The following is a 25,951-nucleotide window of genomic DNA, read 5'->3' on the forward strand; positions in this document are numbered from 1 at the left end:
GTTTACGCTATAGCATCTTGGAAATTGACACATAACACGTTGAGCCATTAATTAATGTTTTAATCGATTGAAGCTTCTAGGGACAACCAATTCACCGAATAGGTTGAAATATTATTGCAAACACATCAAACAGTGGACACTAATTCAATAACTGTTCTACTTATCCCCAAACCCAGGTTCGCGTTATCAAATCGGACAACAACGGACTCGGCATCTCGATCAAGGGCGGGCGCGAAAACCGGATGCCGATACTCATTTCGAAAATATTCCGCGGCATGGCGGCAGACAACGCGAAAGGCCTGTACGTCGGTGACGCCATCCTGTCCGTCAATGGGGAGGATCTGCGGGACGCGACGCACGAGGAGGCGGTACGGGCGCTTAAACGGGCCGGCCGGGTGGTCGATCTCGAAGGTAAGAAGAATCGATTGTAAGGCTTGATTTGTCGTATTTTCTTTCACATCCTCAATCCGGATGTGGCACCACCCGGGAGGTTGGCCGGATGTTGAAATGTCACCGTTCAGGATACGACCCGTTCAAAGTGATTGCACAACACGGGCTGGTGGGCGTATTTGTTTTGACAGGGCAGCAGCCCTCGGTGTTGGGAGCAGCTTCGTAAGCCGCTTAGGTCAAACCCCATTGAACATTTTAGACTCTTTTCAATCAACGAAAACTCAGTGTTTCTCCGCTAGAAAAGCCTTTAAAGTAAGTTATTTGTATTTGAGCACGACTGCTTTCGAAACAACAATGAAAATATTCACAATGTACCAGTTGAAAATTGCGAAAAGAAGTTGTAAAGCATATTGCCTACATTTAGGGGCTTTCGCCGCTAGCGCGTTTTTGCACGTTCGTAAGCGCTTCAGAATGCGAACAAAACAACACTCCATTCCGTTGGCTCGATTGTGTGTGTACGCACGCACTTCCTGTCGCTTCATATCCGGGTGGCATAAATGTGTGGTACGTAATAAGAGTAGAAACTCCTACCAAACAGACACACGGATTGCATAATTCAAACGTCATGTACTGGCTGCTCCTTTGTCTTGTCGAGCCGGGCGGGCAGCACAGCGCAAACCGAGACCACCAACCGCACAGCGTAGCCGAGCTGTATATGACAGAATGGGAATTGGAAATATGCCTTCATGTAACAACGCGCGTGTGTGTGTGTGTATGCATGGCGCGTTTGTTAAAAAACCTGTCTTACAAAGCGACACGAAGCAGAAAGACAACACGGAAAAAATCGAATAGCAATGGCACGCATCTTCCTCGAATGCGCGTGCGGTACGTGAAAACACATTGGCAGGATGAGTGGCATTGAAATTGGGTTCATGATTTATAAGAGCGACCGTGCGGCAACACAACCGGAATAGGTAATGAGAGTGTGCACTTTTGCGCGAAACAAGCGCATTGCTTGGCAGGTCGATCTTTTTTTTTCTGCTGCTGTCTATTTGTTCTTCTAGATTGGTTCTAAAAAGTACGTGAGAGCATCAGGAGAACACACTTGAGATGAAAACAAAACAATTCAATATCTCCGAGAAGGAAAATATCGAGAGGATAAGCTGCACAAGGCGGCACACGGCAAACGTTTTGCCCGTCAACAGCGCTAGCCCGCTGATTAAGGATGCATTTGGCTTTGTTTGTTTTTACTCGGCTCTGTTCCAATCCGAGCAAAAACAGAGGCCAACAGTTGAGCGACCGGTGCTGCCTTCACTTCATATTTTATTTGCTTCGATACATTTTCCTCCTGCAGCGACTCTTTTCACTCGGTAGCTTGCCAAGCACGGAGAGCCATTTTTATTGCTAGTGACAGGCTGTATTTGTATTTGCGTTCTGTTTTTTTTTCTTCTACCCTTCATGTTTGTTCCATTCAACGATGGAAACATCGTTGGTCGGATCGTGCCTTTTTCCCCGCTAAAGCATTGTAGCGGACGCTTCTGCGTGCAATAAATACCATCACGGTAGATTATAACGTTGCTTGCTTTTGGTGCGTGCTGTGGCAACTCATTAGATGAGTGAAGAAGGCGAAAACATTAAGAGAAATCGGTTTAGCTCCCGGAGCGATGGAGGCGCATGGTGGTTCAGCTGAGCATATGCGTTTTTATTTGAAGGAAATTTTTTTCATATTATTTACCATTCATAATATTGGGGATATTTTAACGTTTTTTACAGTATATTCTTTAATTAACGTTTTACCATTCACACACACACATTCGATCCTCCAAATTTCTGCATCAAGCAAAGTCATTAATATTTCTCTCACAAAGTCAACCTTTTTTGTCCAACATCATATCCACGTAATCAGTGCTACAGTCGGAAAGCAATTTACAATACCACCAGATTAAACCACCACCGTAACATACACACCAGAACCTCCACCACACCTCCGGTCTTTCGTGAAGAAGATTACATTTCCGAAAAACCACATCGCTGGTCACACGCACTGTCACGGCAGGCACTCGTCACGTCGGGGGCGAAATTAAAATGTCGACAGAATTGAAACATTAATTTGCGGTTTTGGGGCACTTTCCTTCGGTACCAGAGACCGTGGCACCTAGCGACCTTACGGGAGGTCGTGAAAGGCGAACGGCCTGTCCCAGCTTTTCGGGGGGAATGGAAATATTGCTTTAGAATATGGTGACACCTCGTGCCGGCGCATTTCTTAAGGAGTTCAACAGTTAGCCACAGACGTGACCAAATGTTCTCATTTTCCCACTCCAGTCTGGTGCGGCGCTGGAGGCGAATATTATGGTGACCGTAATAAATTTGCAGGTCTAGAATTAACCACAAACCCTGCTTCTCCTGCTTGCAAGGAATGCCTTGGGTGCTTCTCGAGAAGGTTGTAAGCTGTGTAGAGGGGGACCGAGAAGCTAAATTGAAACGTAAAAAAATGCCCAAAAGAGTAGCAGAACTAAAGAAATGCAATGGTAACGCGAATTTAATCACGCTAACATTTTTCTACGTCCAGCAACAAACTGGGCTGAAGGTTCAGGTTCAGGACCAAGGAGAAAGAAACCGAAAAAACCAAACCCATTATTTTGTGCTTTATTTTAAACTTTAAAATTAACTGCTCATGCTCATTTTCCTTTTTAGTTTTCATAGATTTTCAAGAGAAATTATTCATCATGACAAGAAAAATCGATGACACTGCACTTGTTCCCAATCGCTGCATCCACGGATGCGTGCAATCCAGCAAAAAAAACTGCGGTTTTTAATCATTAGCCTTCAACCATTGCCGCTCTCTATTGGCTCTATCATCTTTTATCCCATCAAACACTTATTCCTGAGTGTCTCTTCCCGGAACACTTTCCCTCCACATTTGCTACCACAGGAATCAGCTGCTTCTGGGTGCAAACGCAAATTGATTACACCCGAATGGATTGCTAATGGTGGATGACCGGATGCGACGAAGGATCCACCTTGGAACATTCATGCTGTAGTCACACATACGCGCGCGCATCATTGCCTACCATTATCTGTTCCGGTCGCGGGTGGCAAATAGACGAGAGGGAAAATGACGGCAAAAAAGGTCAACATGTGGGAGGTTAATTAAGCTAATCCGATAATTGCTTCCTAACGAGCTACTTTCTTTCCCGCCCAAGCGAAAGGGTTGCACCAGTATGTGTGTGTGTGCGTCCACAGTGTGACAAAGTGTCAGTAGCGGGCGACATCCTCAAAACGGGGGCTGTTCCCTTGGCAAACAATCACCCAAGAGGGATGCTTTTAAAGTACCCTGACCCACTGACATTGGTTCGATTGCAACGTGGCGCTCACTTGCGCATCCACTCCGATACCGTTCAATCGTCCAGCAAAGGAGTGGGCGGAAAAGCGCAAACGATTTCTAGATCGAGCTGATGTTTCACTTAGCGAGGTGTGGTGAGAAGACAAAGGCAAACGCAAAACAAAAAAGAAAGCGCGTCGTGGCAGCAAATGTGGTTATCCTTTTATCCCTTTGGTTGCGTAGCCGCGCTGCGTTCGGTGGCACAATTCCCGAAGCGTAATGGATTCTGTGTAGTGGCGGCTGTTTGTGTGGATAAAAATACGCATACATACGACCGGGCAGCCCGTTTCTAGGTTAAATAAACAAATAAAATCCACTAACGAATGAGACCGAGCAAGAGTGTGCTTCCGGCCGGCGGGGCAAAAGAGTGTAAAAAAGTAATGATAGCGGACGGCAGTAGTTTTGCACCGAATGGCCCTCCTAAACACGGTCGGCTCCTTCCGGCTCCGAGCATCGAATCAAATGAGTGTTGCTGAGTGTCGGAATGCCTCTTTAGGGACGCACAACGCCGAAACCCGGAAGTTGTTATCCTTCCTGTTTCGAGCGTGCGAACGCAGGAGAGGGGACGACGCAGGTGACCAAATTGAATCAATCCCTCCTCCTGCTGCTGCTGCTGCTGCGTGTGTGTGTGTGTGTGTGTGGTATGTGTGGGGTAACGGGATTTCGGGAAAATCATTGGGAAAACCTTCTCCAAAGGCTCTTAGTCAGACAGAATAAAACGACCGGAGGGAGTGGAAGGTAAGATGCCAGAGAAAGGAATGGAGGAATCGGAAATGGTTTCAAGTGCTAAGTGGCGAACGGTACCACCCGCTCGTTCTTTTTTCTTTGCGTTGATGTTGTTCCCATTCGCACACACAAAGAGCTGAAGCTACAAAATGGACCACACAAATGGACCCTAAATGATACAGTCGCACTCTAGGGACACCTCGTGGTGTGTTTCGTGTGTGTGTATGTGGAAGCTGCTCGAAGTTTCGAATGGTGTTTCCTGTGGCATAAAGGGGACGCATTTTTTCCTCGCCAGTCGGTTGTACAATAAAAAGGCATGTGTTTTTCTTTTCTACCAGATTATTTGAGCTCCTCCTACCTTGGGCAGATGAGTCAAGGGTAGCCGTTCATGTTCTTAAGAAACGACCTACGAGAACGAGAAAAGATCTGAATGGTAAGAGAACCAACAGTTTTTTGGGAAGGTTTTTTGTTTTTTCGTGTCCAGAACATTCAATTCACAGGACACGCCGCTCTTGTAGTTAGCAGATACCATTAGCCATCACAGCGTTATGATACAACCGCACAGCAACCTCTATCACGGCGCACCGTGATGTCCGTACGTCCGGTGGCAATCGCATCAACACCTGCGAGGTTCAACGGTAAGGTTAAGGTGACCATTTGCGTAAATGTTTAGCAATCGACCTCTACTAACGGTTAGCAGGTGTGCCACTAGACGAACTTGCGCCAAGCACCGGCAAAGTTTCGCTAAGCCCCGAAAGATATCTTTTGTGACTTTCTCAACCCCTTTTGCTCCTTCCATCCACCTCACCAGGCCAATGAAGATGGTCGAAGTGCCGTGCCGTGATTTTATTACCTTACAATAAAACAGTGCATTTTATGGGGTCGAGCTTTATGGGGAGAAGAGGACGCTGAGAGCACAGCAACAATGAAAAGCGGAAGTCAATCGTAAGGGGTTACACGACCGGGCACCGAACGAGCTTCGTTGTTGCTTGGGACTAGGAGGATGAAGAGGAGAACCACACATTACAAGCTTACCGAGAACGTTCACCCCAAAAACGGGGAAGCTTCTTATCGATGCCGTCGTAAATTATTCGCCCATAAAAAGTAACTGAAAACGGATTTGGGTTCGAGAGGGTGCGGGGTGTCTTTGGTTTCACAAATTAAAGATGACAACAATCGATCGGAAAATCCGCCAGAGCACGAAATGTTGGAACAGATCGATGAGGTGGGCTGAAGTTAAGCGTTTATTACACAGCGGGAGAAGTTTGCTTCTAGCAATTCAAATTTATGCCTCTCATTTACTGGCAAAACGTACCCAACTTTGACGCATTCGAATCGGGGATAAGATAAAAGCCTTTTCCCTCGTCTAAAAACACGTCAGATAACGCCTTAAAAAGGCGCTTCATTGCCAGGAAATGATCGCCACTAGCGCCGCAAAAAAAAAAAACCCAGCCAAACCGACCTTTATTCACACTTTTTATCGGGCTGCAATCTTTATCATTCTTTGCAAATGGCTAACTGCATGGCAAACAGCTTTACCCACCGACGCTGGGGCGGCTCTCGCACCGGCCGTAGGAAAATGTTTCGCTTAGGTGACAAAAAATCACGATCATTTGCTCTTTTTGACCGTCCCTGAGCACGGATTGAATGGGATTTTTCAGTGGCAAAAAATTGGCAACAAGCCTTTCCTTCTCCCAGCGTAGCACTGTGTGTCACATTCCAAGCGGCCGGCCCTAGAGGCGAGGGCAGTATTCCGCATAATTCAGGAAATAATAAAACCATTGTGCTGCACCCATTTATCATCGCATTATTTCCTTCCGGGGTTTCGGAAAAGATGGAAGCAAATAAAGAATAAGCGCCATCTCCACCGGCCAACCACGCATCATGCCCGGGCATTGCGATGGGAGGGATGGGAGTTTTTACTCCCGAGGGTGAGTCATTCCTCCGGGCTGATCGGTAGAGTTTTGCAAAACTTTACACCGCACCGCAAAAAAGGGCAACGTCCATGCCCCAACAATAACAACAACAAGCAAGGCTCACCGCAGCTGGAATTTGAACGACACTAAAACGACCCACACAAGGGCGCAAGTACACAGTGGCTCATAAAAATCGCATTTCGAAGCATTCCGAACAATAAAAAATAAACCATTCACAAAAATACACTGACGCATCAGATCAGAGAAGAGGGAAGAAAAAACAATCGGGAGCACCGGCTATGTGTGTGTGTTTGTGGTGCTTATGAGATAGAGGGGAAAAGCACTTACATCACTACACTGTTCGAGCTGGATGCAGAAGCGTTATGAAGGCTCCTGGACGGTTCGTTGGACGAACCTAAAAACAACCACGTTCAACTGTTGGGTTAAAGAAACAACAAAACAAAGAACGAAGGGAAAAACTCCCATCAGCACACATAAAAACACAAGCCTGGAAGCTTCCCGACCAACAAGAAACTGTTTTATCGTGGTACGCAATTTCTCGAGAGACATCAGGGACACGATTTCCTGAAAGTCCATTCACTCCCGTCCTGGCACTTGGGAGGAAAGTGGACAAAGGAGATTAATCATTTTATCACTCACTGCACGCGTTTTTTGTTTGTCCCGATAGCGCGTAAATCACTTCCAGCCGACCAAAAGCTGTCGAACAGCCTTCCGAACAACGGTGAAGTTTGCGCTTCTACTGGCATCACGTACTGGATGGGTGCGTGCTTTGGTACTAAGACAATTTTGATCAATAGAACCTTGTTTAATATCACAAAAGAACAGGAAACATTATATTAAACCACCGCACTATTGAAACATTACAAATACACACACACACTTTTCCCACCGTTAAAGAATGAAACAATTTACAACGTACAACATAAAGTTCATAATCCTGTCAAGCAACACGAGACACGGGAATAGTTTGAAAAGATCTTCACAAGAAAGTTGCTCGCAATAGCCGTTGTTGCCGCACCCTCGCAAACACCAAAAGTGTCCTCGTAAAAATAATTACAAGCGCCGGCACGAAAGATGTGCAAAGTTTTCCCACTTTATCGCACCTCTTTTGAATGGTGGGTGAAAATTAAGTTTTTTTTTTTTGGTGTGCCAACGCGCGCCCTCACTTTGTTTCCTTTCCAATTTTGCTGCATGCTGCACAGAAAGGGCGAAAGATTCTATTGCAAATTGTACTGCTGCGCCATCGAAATCCTGTTTTGCTTTAGTAAAGCAACTGTGGCACACGCTTGAGCGCAAACAAAATGGCCCCAACAAAACGCTGTAAACAATGGCACAGCCAAAATTGCCATCTCTCATTCGTACCGAAGCGGGCGCGGGAGCAGTTATTCTCTAATGCAAACCCTCACCGCGACCGGAAGTCGCGCACTTCACGCTTCCCCGAAGGAAGTGTGCGAAGAAATGCATCGTAGCCGCAGAATTTTTCGTATAAATGAAAATTTTAATTTCAATCTACCCCTTCTATCCCTTCTACCCGTGTGTGCGTGTGTTTCCTATCCCGCCACTTCAGCGCTGATGGTTAGAGAACCCCATTGCCTGGAAAGCGCCGTTGTTACTGTTTCGCTTTTTCTATTTCCCCTTTTAGAAAAAAAAAACGCTTCCGGAAGCTACGGCACACAATCTGCGCCATTGTGGCGAATTTTAACGCAACGTGCATCCGCAGCTCTTCAGCTAGAGCGCATAATAATAAAAAAAGAGTACGCCACGACGAGTTGCGATAAAACATAGCACACGACACTTAAAATTAAAAGCAGACCCAAGTTGGTGGTGGTCGCTGTACCGGCCCTGATTTGCATGAGGCAAAGTCGTGTCTTCCTGGTGGTTGGAGTGTAACCACCTCCACCCCGAAACCAACAAAGGACTGCTTCGTGTACGTTTTTGTGGCATCGTTTCGTTATTTCTCTCCGCGGTTGGCCAATCGTTGGATTTCGGGGTGAAAATGTGAAAGTTTTTTTTTTGCGAAGAGAAAACTCGGTACGTGTGCGTGCGGGGAACAGATTCCTGTGTACAGTGTACCTTCAGTCACGTATTCTATTTAGAAGAAAGCAAAATAATTCTACAACATTGTTTGATTTAAAGTGTTCTTATGCTGCAGTTGTTAAACAAAAAAACCGACGACATTGCATCCTATTTCAATTCCAACGAGGCCACTGATCGCTTCCAGCAGCTATTAGTTCAAAATGTACTTGAGCAAATAGAGACAGGAAGGGCAACGTATCGATTGCACCATTTTGATTCACTTCACTGCACATTGCTGGGACAGCAAGCTGCACCGGACAGACTTTGTCAACGACGAAGCTGTACCATCCAGACGACCACCACCACGACGACCACGGTCGACGGTCTGGTCCGCCATTTTGTCGCTTGCCAGCGAGAGCAAATCTTCAGTTTTGGCATGATGAATGGCCCGCGCTGCTCGGCCGCTCGTGTACATAAATCTTTAATTCTATCACAGCCAACCTTTATCCAATGATGGATGAATGGTAAATCTAACAGGAGAGAGCGAGAGAAAGCATGCAGAGTAAGGACAGCCCGGAGGAGGAGTGCTTTTTTCGCTGTTGCCTTGTTTCGTTAGGTCCGAGAAGAGGACCGCTTGAACCGATGACTACGAGCACTTGCATGCATACGAGGACAGGCGAAACTGTGATTAAATTCACACTACTCGTACATGACAGCCCTTCTTAGGCTGTCTGTCCATCAGTGTGTATTTGTTCGTGCAGGGGTGAGTGGTCTGTGTGTGTGTGTGTGTGTGTGTGTGTGTGTGTGTGTGTGTGTGAAAAGAGAAAGAAGCGGAAAGCCATGAAGCAGTGGGTGTGCGGAATGTTGTATTCGCTTCGAAAGGCATTTTTCATCTCTTGGAAGGAGAAGAAACGATCTCGACTTGATATCTTTGTTTATCTGTCCATCAGCAATCATTAATCTTTTCGGTCCAGTGATGCTTCCTGGAAAGGGCACAGCAAATAAACCGAGAGTGATGCTGATGTGGAGAAAGTAAGGAAAAACTGTCAATTTGGAGCCAAGGTGATAGTTTTGGACAACTTCCTGACATTATTTCTCTTCATTATTATGTTTGGAAAGCGTTTACTACTTACACGAGGAAAATAAGTAAACAAGGATGTCTTTCAGATTGAGGTTTGAGGAATAGTTCGAAGTGCATTTGGTTGGAAATGAGTTTGGAACTTGCGTGGTTCAAGGCTGGTTGTGGTATTGTCATGTTTTTCTTACACTTTTTTGAACGTGCACTTTGCAACTATCATGCAAAACTGCACACTGCACTCTAATTAATTATACTTTCCCACGGGCCATACGGATGCACCTTTGCTGTTTGCTGATTGATTACTCTGCGCGGAGCTTCGAGACAAACGAGTTCGGTTTCGACTAGCTAAAGTAACGCTAGTTCACCTCGGCAAGAAACCATACTCCATACGCCGTTACATCGCGCAAACACTACAGCAGTTGTGGCACTGCCACACAAACACACACTTCCCAAAGCCCAATGAGTTTCGGGGAAGAAATGAAAACTATGCCAACCGCTTCTTGCTTTTCGACTGCTCGGTTCGTGTAGCATCATCGATCACTTGGTAGAAGGCTAGAAGGTTTTCTCGGTCCATCCGGCCGAGGTGGTGGGTTTGGAAAAATCAATCCCAAAGTCATGTAGGATCCCTTGCCATGGGGAGTAAGATTGATTAGTGGCACTCGGTTGCAAACTGGCAGCGAACAAATACCTTCCGGCCACAAGTCAGACGAGCCACATTTTACCTCTACACTTTGGTGCTACGGTAGATGAGCACCGGCAGAGGTGGTCAGGTTGCTGCGATAATTTGAGGGAATCATCCAAATAGCAGCAGGCTTTGGTAGTGAGTAAAGAGATCGAAACGGTTCATGATAATTCGGGGCAGATTACTTACTTATGCTTTCGATGTTGTAGTGATAACGAAACTTTTCATTTCGCTGTCCTTCGCTCTTGTCACAATATTGCATATAACATGGAACAAAGTAATCTCATCTTCATAAAAATCAAATTCAGTTTCTCCACAACAAAGAATTCCATTCCCAAAAAGTAACAATCTCAAACCATCATCATCACCGTCCTCATCATCGAACCGTTTGTTTGAGAAATTGGAATATTTTTCGTTCGAAATTTCAAGCTTCCCTCCGATCTTTCCGACGTCCAGTGGCAAGAAGCTGGCGAGCCCGTTCGAGTGCCGGTCGATAAAACTTAAATGAGCTAGAAAATTAATTGCCTTCCACGGGGGTAGAAACGAAACGAACGTTTGGGAAGCTTTGGAACAGTTGAGCGCAACTGTTACTACACACCAAAGGGTAAACACGATACACAGTGGGATTGTGCCCGCATCCGCTCGGTCATGGCGTTTGATTTTTGTGATCTGTGAAACAGATTCCAAAGTGTCAAACGATGTTTGGTGAATTGTAAAATTAGTTTATCTCAAGCAGGGTGTGGTCACATAAATGAATAGAGTGCTGTTTTCGGGGGAAATGTGTTTGGCTGTTTTCGTTCATAGAACTGTTTTTTGAATATTTTCAAATTATTAGGACTCATCACCCTTTCACACTAATTCAGCAGGGAGTAGATCCACATCTGATAGCATTTTTCATGAGAATTTGATATTATTAGCAATGTAAATTTGATTTGCTATCCGAGAATCTAATACTGAGTATTGGGACATTCTACTCCCTGAAGAAGAGCTTTATGTAAAATAGAACATCAAGAGGAGCTTGCAGTAAATTCCGTCCTAAGCGACACACCATCTATACGGCATGACTATCAAAGAGTCTTTATAGAAACACGCTCAAGCGCCGGATAGTTTCGATGGAAATCGCTTTTACGGAGGCACTTATAAACTTACCCGAAACTGTACAGGCGAGAAACTGCACGCAGATCGGATAATTTGTTGTACACGAAAGATTCTGCCTCCTAAATCGGCAGTGCTTTTAGGGTTCCCCGGACCGGTTCACTAAACCACCAATAGAGTGGAGTGATCAGGTGTTCCTGGAACATTCTCTTCCATCAAGATCCCGGTTGGGCATGTTATTGCACGTAAGTGAATTCCTCCTAAAACGCTCCTGGAAAAGCTGTGCTTCACTTACACAACATCGCAGCCGTGCCAAGCGTCCCCGCTGGTACGGGGACATGCTTGAGCATCCGAATAAGGGTGCTATCACTGGCTATCAGTTCGTACTCATCGATTCCATTTCGGACAGCGGTTCGAACAGCGGAAACATTAAAGCGGGATGCTATCATCAAACCACAGCGAGCGGGATGAAAGCCTACAGTGCGTCAATCTGAATGGAAATCTGGTCGTGTTTGTACCTGGGCGTGCTGTACCGCTTGACAACATCAGATAAGCCACCACTCATCGCTCACATTCTCACTTGGAGTGTTCTTTCGCTTGCTTTTAAACCGACCACAACCCGCTCCACACAGCGCTCGGACACGCGATGTCTTCCCGCAACAGCAACACAAAGCTACCATCATGCGATGGAGTTCAACTCTGTCATCGCGGTCCGTGTGCAACAGTATTAAATCAATTTGTGTTTCATCTACACATGGGCGCTAACAAGGTTCGTCCCAGCCAACCGGAGGACACAATTTCGGTCGCTGTTCTGATGTACCGTGAAACCTTTCCCGCGGTTGACGGAAAACAGGCGCTAAGCTACCCGGGATTGGTCGACGTGCTTGAAACACCTTTGAAAGTGCCTACGAGCGAACGGCCTAGGTCAATGTGGTGATGAGTGTGCGGCAACGGGGAGTAGTCCTTTGGAGGCACTTGTTCCCGGAAGTGGCTTTTTTGTCGATGAAAGTAAACTCATCATTCCTTGTTACTGCGATTGGGGAGTGAGAGTTTCCCGGATGGAGTGTTCCCACAGCATGGCGGTCTCCCGGATGAGGGCGTCTTTGTGTTCCTTTCCGAATTTCTGTCGTTTTCGATACTTCCGCCCGGTGTCAGGTACGGCAGGTAAGAGAGTTTACATCTGGCTAAGATCCTGTTTGGTGTGCCAGTCTGCCTTTTCGGGGTACGCGGAAGAAACTACCAGCATGTCTTGGGCACGTTTTCGGTGGCGCGGAACAAGCTTTAAAAGCCGCGCCCGCCAATAGGGATGTGAATTTTGGAAAACAAATTGACGGGCCTGTGCTTTCATTCTTCTACCAAGTCTCTTTGGGTGTATGTGTGCATGTGAGAATGAAATTTGATGCACGCCTGAAGTGTGTTGCGGTCTGGAAGGGTGTTGTAAAATTCATACCATCTCAGCATTAAGGTGGTCTGCTCCCTCCCCGCGAGCCCGCTGTTGCGGTCGTGTGCTTCAGCATCCTTCAGAAATCGATAATGTTACACCGCTCGCAGCCCATATCACAGCACACTGGTGGAGGAAGGTGCCGCCATCAGTCGGGCGTAACGCGGAAGGAAACCCATCGCAGGAACGATGATGAGTGGAATGTGAAAATTCGATTTTCTCGCCGCAGGCGATTCACCCGCATCAACAGGGAGTCAAGTACAGGTGGGTGAGATGAAACGGGTTCATTTTTACTGTATTTCTGGCTTTCTATACGAAGAAGCTTTCCAAAACTGTTCACTCACACATATTATACCTTACTTTTCCGGGAAATTCTACTAGAAATTCCTGTACGTTACGCGGTTGCGAGGATGGCGAATATTTTTCGCGCCATTCCATTCATCGGCACTGTTTAATGTTGCCCATGACTCTTCTGGTAGGATGTTGTTCAAATTTCACTCACTAATTGAATCATCGAAGCTTCTTTTCAACTCGTCCCAAAAGCGGGAACAGTTCAGACCGAAGGAAAGGTTCCATTGTACCCTAGAGAGGTCGAAAACGGGAGCGAGCTTGTACCATTTGCTAGAGCTCGGTTGATGGAAAGGTGACTTGTCAGTATTTCGTTTCGCGCTGAAGCACTTCAGCGAGAAGTTTCTCCTCGACCTAACATACAAGAAGACCTGCAAAGCGTACCGTTCGCGATCGTGTGTGGGTAAGGAACGAGAGTACAATAATAATACACGCTGTTAATACTTTCCATCAAACACCTGGAAGTCAATTGAATGGCGCGCGAAGAAGTGTGTTCCAAGTTTTGCTTCAAGGTGCTACGCTTTTGTTCGTTATATTTAAGCTGATGTTTAATTATTACGTGCATACCACCATTTTGAAAAGCTGAAAAGGTTGAAAAGAATCAAACATTTCTTTACCATGCTTTTCTGCTGAAAAGAACCAAACGGGGGCCAGTCGTTTTTTCATCCTATCATTATATTGTCTAGCTACTCTGCAATAATAGTACCGCAGAAGAGGACCTTTTTTCCTGCTCATTCATAAACACGATGTGAAATAAAGAATAAATTCTTCCGTTACTCAAGGGCTGCAGCACATTTACTGCAAATGAAAATCAGTCAAGGGAGAATTGAAAAAACACCATACTATTCCTCGAAGCACTGTGCTTTGTAATTTAAAATGTTTCTGAAGGAAAACTTGTTAAACGATTTCCCGGATACCAGTATTCGTGAAACAGTACTGTCGGTTTTTTGCTAGGGAAATAACAACCTTTTTATGGCTACATGTTTGCATTCGTCTCGCTCCTAGCAGCAAGTAATGAAGATTTAAAATCTGTAGAACATATTACACTGCCTAATACCTGCAGCTAAAGGGTTCACATAAATCATTACTGCTTGGCCCCGGTCGCCCACGCCTGCTGGTATTAGAAGAATAATTAAGCTACCCAGCAAGTGGTTCTTATGCCATGACAGGTTTTGCAAATTCCACGGCAATGCAACCACCGCAGTAAAAGCCACCTGAGACAAATCACACATTCGAAACCCACAGTCCTTCTGCCAAAATCAACCAATGTACGGTAGGGCGGGCTTTGTTCTAGCAAAACCGGAATGCAAGGGAAGGGACCAACGCACGACGAGTGTGATTTAATTTATGATCTAGAGTTCCATCCCATCACAGGCTATTGTGGCTAGGATCAGAATTGGAGAAGAAGACCCTGCAGCCGCCTTTTGCCACCACCATTCCATTGTTGGTGGGTGCTGAAAGTTTGCACCCAACCAACCTCGGCAACTTCATGTAGATCCTCTTACAACTTCTTCCAAAAAGTCGACGAGAGTGGTACTGCCAAGCCACGCACACACCGAGGAGGGTTTTTATTGGATCCTCTTTTGTCTCCCCTTTGGCGTGGAACTGTTCGGCAGCTCGGTGCGCGGGTCTGGCGAGAGAAGGCCGCATACCAGTCCGCCCTCGGTGAGTGAAGTTCAGGGCAATTCGCACATATATCATCATGCAGATTCCGCCCCAAATAGAGTGTATCAAATGGCAACGCCAGCTTCGTCGTACCTGTCTCGTACTCGCAATCTTTTTTTACACTCTTCTCCCACCGCTATTGTGAAACGGTTGGCCGGATCGTCCACTCCTCCGAGCATCATTTCCACACCTATAAGAGCGCTCGTTCCGTTCTGCCCAGCTCGTGTTCCTTGACGGTTTCAATTGTCTTGAGGATGAGTGGGCAGATTCTGTTGAACGCTATCAAGTGGAGTCTCCTTTCCGCAGCGTGTAAAAGAAGCTTCTATCGCTTGCAAAAGTCAAGCTTTCCGAGCTTGGAAGCTGTCACTTTCAGTGCTCCAATAGGTTAAAGCACCTCGCAGCATGAGTACGTGTTTGTGTGAGCGTGTTTGGCGCTGGGGAGAGGGCGAGTTGCGGAAATGTGCCAGAGTCGCCTCTAATTTGGGACACTCTGCAAGGTATGGCGAACGAGACCACCTTTCTCGTGTGGCTCACAGCGCGTTCGCGGTAGGTTCCATTCTTTCCTGGCTTGCCCCGCTCTTTATAGACCATTCTTTCATCGTCAGCCCGGCTCGGTTCGTTCTATCGTAGCGACAGTGACAGTCACTTCCGTGTCACGGACAGGTATCGCCGACACGTAGCGAAAGCATAAACGATTCTCCGTATCACCACCAAAGCCAAAGTAAGAAGAAAAATGGGGCGCGTGTATGGTGAGGATACCTACTTTTCCAGAAACGTACGGTTGGGCAATGATTCTCAGGACAGAGAAGCGCAAAATGACCCCAATCCGTCCCCCTCTCGCATGTGGAATGCTTGTCGTCGTTTAGGGCGGTCGTACCATGGGGAAATCACGCATCTACATCAGGCCACGCTTGGGGAGTGGGTCGGTACAACGGACTACACGGACTCCTCTCCACCCCGTTAGGCAATGGAGCGTTTTATTTCATTTCGAGACGCACACCTTGGCTAAGAAATGACGACGACGACGACGACCAAGACGAAGACGACGCTGATCTCTTGAGACATACATGGGATAAATCACGATGATGAATATTCCTCCCCATTCAGTCGAGTACTTGCACGATTTGCAGCACTGTTTATCCCCGCTATGGGTTGCCCAAGCTCGGAGGATATAGCTTCTGTGACAGCTGCTGGATGGCATTGACGTCTTGCACGCGCGGGAAGGCTGATGGTGAAACCAGTGGAGGTTTCCGATTCAGCTACTCGTCTAACTACAAGTGAGCTGTTGTACATATTTTACCCGTAAAGTGTTTTTCATTGACTGATCGCCTGCCTACGGGACTGGTCCAAACACGAGCTTTTTGTTGCCTCTTGTGCGCCTTGTTTACATTTACTGCAATCAGCGCATGATTTACGTCGTACCCTACGGGCCGGTAAAAGGATCGGCTCTGTCCGGCAGTGCCTTAAATATGATATCCCAGCAATCTACACTCTCCATGTCGTTCCATCCTTGCAGAAATTTCGCTAAGACACACAGGCTTTACGAGCTCCATAAGAATGATCCTGCAAGATAATTGATGAACCTTTTCGCCATTCGCCTTCATCCGGTCTACGGCAATGGCATGGTTGAGATGTTTCGTGGTCTTCGTAGTTATCTTGGAGCAACCGTGTGGGCCCGCTTTAAGGACCGATCTCACACCTTCCGGCCAGTGGCGATACATATCGCACTCACAATCACCGTGTCGGCTCAAGTTGGAAAGCATTTTCTGTAGCTCTAGCCTGCCGAACTGACCGACACCACCTCGTAAGACAGAGGCTCTCCGGAGGGAAATGCTTACTTCGGTTGTTTGTTCCGGATCGATTTAGAAAAAAGCCTTCCTTTATCTCCGAGCTCAGAGCTGTTGCGATGGGGGTCATTTGCTTGGTTTGATGTAGCACGGATCGAATTATTTGCATATTTTACCCACTCACACACATACACAGTACTTTTTTGCTGCAAGACAAGAAGGGAATTTCCTTCTATATTCGCTAGTGAAGCTGGGAAAAGGACCAGCACGCATCTAATTCTCCATGAACCGCAATTATTCACTTTGTGGCTTTTTTGGATCCATTTGCAGGTATTAGTAATTTTCAGGAAAATTCTATCATGCAACTGTATACTGAATAATACGCGTTGTGAATGATTTTTTTTCTTCTACATATGTTTGTCTTATAATTTCAACATCTGTAAAGTAAATCGCCTTAAATACAGTTAAATCTAACACTTCCATGCAAAAACACATAATTTAAATTTACAAATCTCTCTCGCCAACGCGCCCCTAAAGCTTCTACCAAGCGACGAACATTTTACGTTTTCGTCATTCACTTTCATCACCATCACATTTTAAGACTCTGAAGTGATCCAATTTAAAGCCATTTGGTGTGCAGCAGCAACAGCAGCAGCAGCAGCGGTAGCAACAACAAATAGAAAAGCAACGCGGTTTTATTTACGAAAACCTTCGATGGTGACGACAACGACAATTGAGCAGATGCGCTTCAGCGTAAATTAATGCACAAGCATCCATTTATGACACTGTTTTGTCACAAAAGCTCCAGAAGCACGCACCATACACACACACTCACATGGGCTTTCTCCGTTTTTATCGCTCGCTGTACTCAGTTTGCAGTTTTTTTGTTGCGACAACAAAATAGAAACACGGTTTAATTAATGATACCCGAAACGCAAGCCCAGGAGTTCGTGGCACCGATCGTGATGCCGCTGTCTTTTCCGCTCAACAACCGTCAACCAACATCACTTACTGCTGCGGTATGAGCAGCACACATAAAAACAAAAACATCATATACATTCACCTCCTGCAACTGCAAAGTGAGTTCAATTCCCAGCAGGAACGTCCCAGGCACTACTGGTGAGAGGGATGAAGTGCGCGATTTTTATTTTCCTGCACGCAACTCCGGCGTGGCGTGAAAAATATTTTAAAAATTCCCTCCCTACTTCACCTCACATCAACTCTCTGAAGGATGTTGCTACTACCACTACCACTACTACTATTGGCTGACTCCACTGCAGAACTGGAAACAATGATGATTGTTCACGTACCGCTGAAGCATCACAACCGCACGCATCAGAGTGAAGCATCGATTGAGTGGAATCGAGTGCCGGCATAATGGAGCGCTCGGTCGGGGCCGACAGTGATGGATTAAATTCGATCTACCGGAAGCATGCCGTTCCGACACCGGAGCACCCGCCTGAGAGTGTTGCAGAAGTGCAAAAACACACACACCCACACACACTCGTAGGGAGCAAGCTCTGCTGCTTTTTTGTACTATTATGCTTTTGTGTGTTCCTTTTGCGATCCGGTCGATGTCAATCGATGCCCTTTTTGTTGCTTTTGTTTGGGGAGTTTTATTCGTAAATAATACATTTTTATGGGGGAAAGTTATGCTTTTCCGTTTAAATATATTCAATTAGTTTTAAAAATGCAACTTTTCATCAGTTTATTATATATTTTGTCCAGCATGGCATCGACGTTACTTATCTATTTAAAGAACCCATCTTTTGGAATCTCTTGCTTCCACTCCCTCTTCAGCAATCTCTTAGTCGAACAAAGCAACAAATGGAAAGTTAAGTTAGATATTGAAACATTATACTAGCACACAAATACCCTCCGTGCCATATTGCTGAATGTGGATGCTTGCAGGCGTGCAACCAAAAGGGACAATATTTCCATTTCTAATACCTCGAGCAAAGCGAAAAAAACCCTTTCGGCACTGCTTCATGTCGTCCGCACAAGCGAGCCTCCGAGTGAAGAAACATGAAAGGTGCCGCTCGGGTCAAAAGGACCGTACCGAAGTCGGGAGCATTGAGACAACTGTTTTCAAATAGCCCAACGGTGGTAAAAACAATTTCTAGCCCACCCGACCGCCCAGATCAGGAACCGTGCAGAAAGAAAAGCCGGTTCTATTAACCTTTGTTCACGGTGGCGACGCGTTATCTTTCAATCGAGCAGCGGTTCGGTATCCACCTCGGTAACGAGCCACTGCCCGAATGTGCACAGAAAGATTCGAAAACAGCAACACTAAAATGCTATCTTCCTTTTTTTGTCTAATGAGCGAGCGTGCTCTTGTGCTGGCGTAAGGAAAGCGTGAAAACGAATGAAGAAAGAAAGAAGAAAAAAAGTGAACGCTTTCCCTCAAACAATTGGATTGGATCGGGATGGGACAGCTTCTCTCTTTTCTAGGCCCACCCCGATTTCCTCCTGCTCGAGCTTTCCTTGCGTTACGCGGGATACGGGCACCAGCAAAGAGGATACCTTTGAAAGGCAGAGAAGACACGCCGTGGTGAAATCGTACCGGCATCGCCCAAAAACTGCCCATCGCCCGCTGCTCCGTTTGTCTGTGTTGTTTCTGTATTAATTTGTCAGTGTCGTTTTTCCTTTGTTTTTCATCGCCCCTTAGCGACCTCCCACTCAGTGTTTCGCTTTTGTGTAACCGAATTCCGGAACACTTCGGGTGGCCATTACTCTTACGGGAGGAAGGAGATGACCATTCTTGGGTGACAACATGGCAAAGTGCAGATAGAGAGGAGCGAGAGTGAGAGAAAGAGCGAGAGAGAGAGAGAGTGAAAGGGAGCAAAAAAGAAAAGCTGCCTACTACGGCAAGCAACCGCAGTGAAGCGAACCAAAGCTTTTCTCCTGCGTGTTGCGCAGTGTCCTTCGTTCCTTTCGCACGCTGTCTTGGGCCTGAATTTTTCCACCGGCGGCGTTGAATCGTGTCCTTCAAGCGTGCCCGGCTTTTCTCTATTAGGGTTTTGGGAAATAATTGGGCATTTTTCTCCCTCACTTTCTTTAGCGTCCTCCTGTTACTTGGGTGTTTTCTTCCTTTTGTTCTCTGAAAAGAAGCCATCATACGAGACGCGCTAGTGTTGCGCTTAAAAGTCGGCGTAAACAAGCAACTTGTTGTGTCACTTTCCGGGGTCATCTTATCGGACTAGTGTGACCCTTTTTTGGGGGAGAGAAGGTTGTTGATTTTTTTTTCCAGCCAAAGGGGAAAAATAAAATTTGTATGCTTTATCTGGGAACCACACAAAAGCGTCCAACCGAACCTGAGCGTATTAGGGCATTGTTTCAGAGAGCTTTTGTTAAAAGTGCCATAAGTGCTGTGAAATGGCTGTAGATAAAAGTATGTGCAGAGTATACTTTCTTAAGAGTTTGAAACAACAAAAAATACAACCAAGATGTGAGAAGAAGAAAGACCCGGTAAGACAAAATCCAAAAGAAATTAGCTCCCTTTAAAAAACACACCATCAATGTTAATAATTAAATTGTGATGTCCACCTCTGCGATACCTGGTGATGATTCTATGCCCCCTTCCCTGATCTAAGGTTTTACACTGTTTCCAATGGCATATTCAAATGTCGTTTTGCTGTTACCTACAAAATAGTGCCATCTTCCCAGAAAGATGTTAATGCATATTTGATCAAAGAGCATTTCCCTTTGCCCACCAAATCGCCCTAACTGATCTGACTCTTTTAGGAATTACGACAACGCTATACTCATATTTAGATCGTTCTCATAATATGAGGAAATAGTTATTACATCTATTTTAGAATCAGCCAAAAACTCATTACTAAACTCATGCATGTTAGAAATGCTCCGGAATGCACTCAAGAACAAAACCACCAGCACCTGCAAACCTGCCTGTAAAAAGGAAACGATGCGAACGATGTTGGTAGGTCACTGCTTCCCACGCCCGTACTGCCTTGTGGGCACGTTGGCAAACGTTAATGTGGCTCGCCATTATTACAGCACTAAACAATTTCCCATACAGATGGTGGAATGGGGAGCTTTTTCGAGGATCACGAGAAATACCAAGTAGGTGTAGGTCGTCTTAAAATTGCTTCCGTGCTATTTGCCTTCCAGTTCTTGTTATTCTACCAGGTGCAACGAGCATACCTCCCATTCACGCTACTAATGTTCTGAGGCGAAGTTTTGCAAAACCAAACTGGTGTTGTAGCCTTTCGAGCTTTGTGGAAATACGTTACTTGCAATATACAACCACATTTGCAAACGGTGGGTGTTATTCAACCACAGAGTGGAGGTTGGTTGTTTGGTCTGATAGAACTGCTACTCTTAGCTTGGCCATTTCGATGAACACATATCTTTCAAGCGTTTTCTTAGGCCCTTGCAACAAAGCGTGCTGTTGAGGAACGGGAACGCACTGGTACGGCATTACCGTCAATGCTACAACACAGAGCAGAGGTAGAGTTTGCGGATTAAATCTTCGCAGCAATGCACTAAAATGCCCCGGAAAATGTTGTAACTAAAAATTGCAATTGCTTTCAAAATGATTCACCGATAATTTGGAGCAAATAAGTTTTCCTTTAAGTTCGATGTCGAATAAGCCACTCGTGTTTAACGTGATATTATCAGAATATTATTTTTAAATGCACTCTGATATCTTGCTGTCAAATGGTCTCCTAAGTCACCTAAGACTTTACGAAAAACCATTGATTGTTTCTATCGATACCGTACTTGGTGAATGTTAAGAACAGATCAATCCATCATTCAGTAGCCATAGACGCAAAAAGCGAAGAGTCTTATATTAAGAATAGCCATACCTTGCTTCAATGTTCTGCGTAATCTTTTCATCGGTCTCTCTGTTGAAGGATGTTCAACATTTTCCGTCCTAGAATCGGATTTACTTGCGTTCAATGCAAAACACTAGAATAGCAACAGAACACCGAACAATACTCCTGTGACAAACGCTCAAGAGGTCTAGAGCTTAAGTCTTGCTAGAAAATAGATTTTACAGTAGAAGCAGAAGCTCAGCTTCAGAGTTGCGTTGAAAGGTAAAACATTCTGCTCTCTGGAGCGATGCTATTTTCAAGAGGTTTTCTCGAGTTTCTGCGAAGGTTACATTAAAAAAAACTCAGACTACCTTGTTGAACGATGCTACTGTAGCTTCTCAAGCAGGATCAAGTTGTAACATGAAACTTGCTCCAGAAGTTGCCAGTAAATCCTCCCTGGTTTCGTATCCCGCTCTCTTCGACCGGTATGCCCGTTGCAATGAGCTCGTTTAATGACAAATATCTGTCCAGAAAACAATAGCACAACCGATGCCATGGTCACCACATTACGCTCTTCTGCAGTGTTCAAACGAGTGCAAAACAGTGCCGCAGTATCGCACCGCAACCCCCGATGCAATAACTCAAAGTTCTCCGTTGGCATGCCGTCGGGCACACTCACCGCAGCAGATCAGACGAAATGAATCGATTCATGGATTAGAAAATAGAAACCCTACACTGCTCACTTACAACCGATTCTAATAATATTGTGGTGTAATTGAAAACTGACTCAGCTGTGTTCGATCCATACCTAGGAGGCTAGGACCGTACCTTGCCGACGCACACCAGTCTTGAGTCTTGCATAGCATTTGCACTTCTAACGATTCTCTAGATGCTTTCCTTCTTTTTCTTCGTCGACGAAGCTGCATTCCCACAAGCACAAGTGCATGTTGCTTTCCTGTACCATCACCGCACAGAAGCAACATGCAAATGAAAATGACCTCATGTAAAGGCATTAAATAACTGCAAACTTTCTGCCCTGGCCCTGGGTTGGTCCACCAGTGACACCACTCCTACCACCGCCCACCGTTTTTCCTGCCCTCCTCCAAGCGCTCTAATTGCCGGGCACATAAATTCTGCAACCTGATCTGTAGTGAGAAGTTCATTTATTTCACGTCGGCATAGATAAGCACCCGTAAGCTGCCCTGCCATTGAATGGAAGATGTATTTCATGGCTATGTTTGCACTAAATGATTGGTATAAACGCTTGTTGTTTGGTGTGTTTGGACAGTTTAACCCGCAAGAACGGAAGACTCCCCATGGAGAGCAGGTACCAGCGTTATGCGGGACTGCAGACAAAATGATAAAATGCGTTGCGATTTGACAGAGCATTCAACAACATCAGGGTATGGTAAATAAAAGCTAAACAATGCTTCAAAACGTTTTATGGATGGATAGAAAGAGCTGACAGCTGTTTGACCGCGTGATCCTTGTTTATTTATTAGCTGTTTATTGATTTGTTTGGTTTCAAAATATAAATTGAAACAGTGGGTCCCGTGAGCATAGATATGTTGTACTTTTAGTAATATGTTGAAGTAGAATACATTACCTTTTCTTGTTCTAATGGCCTACTTGTACCAACCAAAAAACCGGCCCAAAACACCATTTTAATGAAACATACCTCACCTTCTCGGTATGCACGATGTTTGAGAGTTTTTTAACGAGTTACACACATCATTAGTCATGCAGCTCACCCTCGATCTAGCACACGTTTAATTTAACTTTTCCTCTCCATGTCCATACATTTAGAACAGCGAGAGGAGCGAAAAAGTAAAAGTGAAAACTTTACCTTTGTACAAACTTTGCCCACCCCAGAGTGGTGCACAAAAGTGCTTTCCTTCTCTACACACAACGTGTGCCTTTTTTTCTTCCCAAAGACAGCTATTAGGGTGCAAAAAGCTCTCATTAATGTAAGTTGGATTGCGCGGCGGTAAAAAAGAACTTCAAAAAATGAAGTAAACGGATACTCCTCTGCCTGGGACGGACTGGGTAGAGACGTTGAAGGATAACACCCTCCGGGATGAGGACGGTGACTCTTCAAAAGTCGCTTGCTCTTCATCCTCCCTCAATTTGAGCTCTAACGAGTGCAGCGATAATTTGGAGCTTTTGCGCTTCAGCTTTTGCTTTTTAGAGTTTTGTTGGTCGTTTTTTATTCGCTATACATTATACACCGTACGGATTAGACCGCTTTCATGTGTAAATTTCCAATGTACATGAAAATCCTGGCCTCACAAAAACACGATACAGGTTAGAGAACATCCCTGACTCGAAGCAAACAAGACCATTTAACATGTATCAGGCAAAAACGCAAAAAAGGAACATAATCTTCAAACAGTCGAAAATGAGTTCAGCAACACAGCATAGCGACCATGGTTAAATAGAAGAAAGTCGGCTAGGGAAGGAAAGCATGGTACACTTATCTCCGATTTTACAGTGCCATGAACATTTACGTTGGGAACACAGTACACGGCACAGAGGGCATGTGTAGTCCGCGCTGCATTGTTCGAATATGATGCACCTCCATTCCCGTTACAGTGACGCAGAATAGGGCGTTTGGCAAAGAGAGCAAGTGCAAAAGGTCACTGCGCTTTATTCATGTGATAATCTAGCGTTCACACATTTTTAACTCCGTGGCGGTGTAATATTCCCAGAAACGGAGAGCGCTGATCTGGAGAGTGGGTTAAAAAATAGAGTGCTTTTTCTTAAAAACGAGCTCTTTTCTGCTGCGGAAAGCTGTTTTAAAACGGGCGAAGACAGTGGCAAGGACGAAATAAATAATGCTAACGATCATCACCAAGCTCATCATCATCAATTCCACAGCGAGTTAAAATGAACGCTCCTTCAGTAAATGTACCTTCACCAGCCGCTTCTATTGACCGCATCCGCACTGCCACACACGTAACGCGTACGGCGCCCAGCCTCTCATAAGCCGCTGCTAATAGCACACACAGTAAGCTGACTTCGTCGTAGTCAGCATCCTTTTTTTATGGCAACAACAAACTGCTGCTCTAATTTACTGGCCCGAATGCTCTTGTATGCTAGCTTTTCGTTCCGCGTAAACCAACGACCTAGTGCCGCTCGCTAGCGCGGTCAGTGATGAAGAAAAGGGTTGATAAAGCTTCCCACTTCCGCTACATCGCCCAGCATTTACCGAGAGCTTATCGTTCGATCCCGGGGCGTTCTGGGTCCATTCTCCGTCAAATACACACAAACACATTTAACATAATTCTTTCTCCTCCATTCATCGCTCTGATGATCTTTTTTCTCTGTTTTTTTTCAGTAAAATTTCTGCGTGAAGTCACACCCTACTTCCGGAAGGCAAGCATCATCTCCGAGGTGGGCTGGGAACTGCAGCGAGCCTTCCTGTGTCCGCTCGGCCCGAACGCGTCCTCACCGCCCGGCGTTGCCCCGCGCAGTCCGCCCCGTGCCGATACGCGTTACATTCCCCTGCAGCTTACCCATTTGGCCCGTAACCTCAAATACCACGATCCCGGTAAGTCAAGAGATACACAGTTTTTGAGCGCTTACGCAAAGCGTGGCAATGCAGGAAGGTGCAAGTGGAAGCGATACTGTAATTGAGCACATTTCATTCCACAGCAAAAAAGGTTACGTGGTTAGAAGTTTGCAAAATTGGCACACAAAAAAATATCAAAAAGCAGTCTATTTATAACAACCTCTAGCTCATCGGAAAGAATGAATGTAATAGTAAATATTCACAACCGGTGCGGCGGTTTCCCTCTGCCTGCTGCTCTAACCTCTTTCAGATGGTCCGAAACAAGTTCCGAGAGCGGTTTACATTTGCGCTAGTTGAAATGAACCATTATAAATATTTATTGCTACTTACGGCATTCCAATGCATCTGGATGCCTGATTCGAAATAGCATCTGCCGTGACTGTTCATCCAGCAAGCAGACACAGTTCGGCTCGGTCTTTCAGATGCTGGGAGTTTTAGTTTTAGTTTCAATAATTCTACGAAATGTAGATAGCAACAAAAAAAAAACCCAACTGACCCCGTTCGTTTTGTGTGAGCAGTCGGATTCAGCCCCCTCACCAGCAGCTTTCGGTGTTGCTTCCTTCCTTCCTTCCTTCCTACTGGAAACTATGGCCATCTTCGCAATGACTACCATTACCTCCTTCTTCCGGTCGAGCAACAGCTTGGCACTAAAGAACGAAGCTTTAGTGCAGCTTTATCTTACCAGCGAGTGATTTTGTGCAATGTTCATAGAGTCATCGACCATCCAACACTACTACCGCAGCATCTCTCGTCCGATGCACATTGCCGGAGGATAGAGGAGAGTAGCTTTTTTATACCCCTTTCACCCACCACCCACTCCACCCTTACCCGCCGACCTTTCAACCGAGACGATGGCATGCAAGAAGCGATGCGCCTGCAAGACTTCTGTTTCATTCCCATAAATATTGCATGGTTCTGAAGTTTGTCAGCTAATTGAGGACTGTCCGTATGAAGATGGCAATTCTTCCTGGCTGGTTCCCAGCTGCTCATCACAAATGTCAACGTTTGCAACTGTCGCCCGTATCCGTCTGTGCATGTGTGTTTATGTGTGTATG

The 25,951-nt window shown here is 45.6% G+C and overlaps 1 protein-coding gene across 7 annotated transcripts in view; it reads left to right on the plus strand.

The window, feature by feature from the left end:
• LOC121598918 (beta-1-syntrophin) overlaps window positions 1-25,951 on the plus strand; it is a 100,312-nt gene that overhangs the window by 50,079 nt on the left and 24,282 nt on the right. For all 7 annotated transcript variants that reach the window (XM_041926286.1, XM_041926287.1, XM_041926291.1 and 4 more), the window contains exons 5-6: window positions 177-411; window positions 24,663-24,875. In XM_041926286.1, the coding sequence (XP_041782220.1) occupies window positions 177-411; window positions 24,663-24,875 (448 nt within the window). The remainder of the gene's footprint in view (window positions 1-176; window positions 412-24,662; window positions 24,876-25,951) is intronic.

The sequence above is a fragment of the Anopheles merus genome, chromosome 3L, assembly GCF_017562075.2.
Source record: "Anopheles merus strain MAF chromosome 3L, AmerM5.1, whole genome shotgun sequence".
NCBI lineage: Eukaryota > Metazoa > Arthropoda > Insecta > Diptera > Culicidae > Anopheles > Anopheles merus.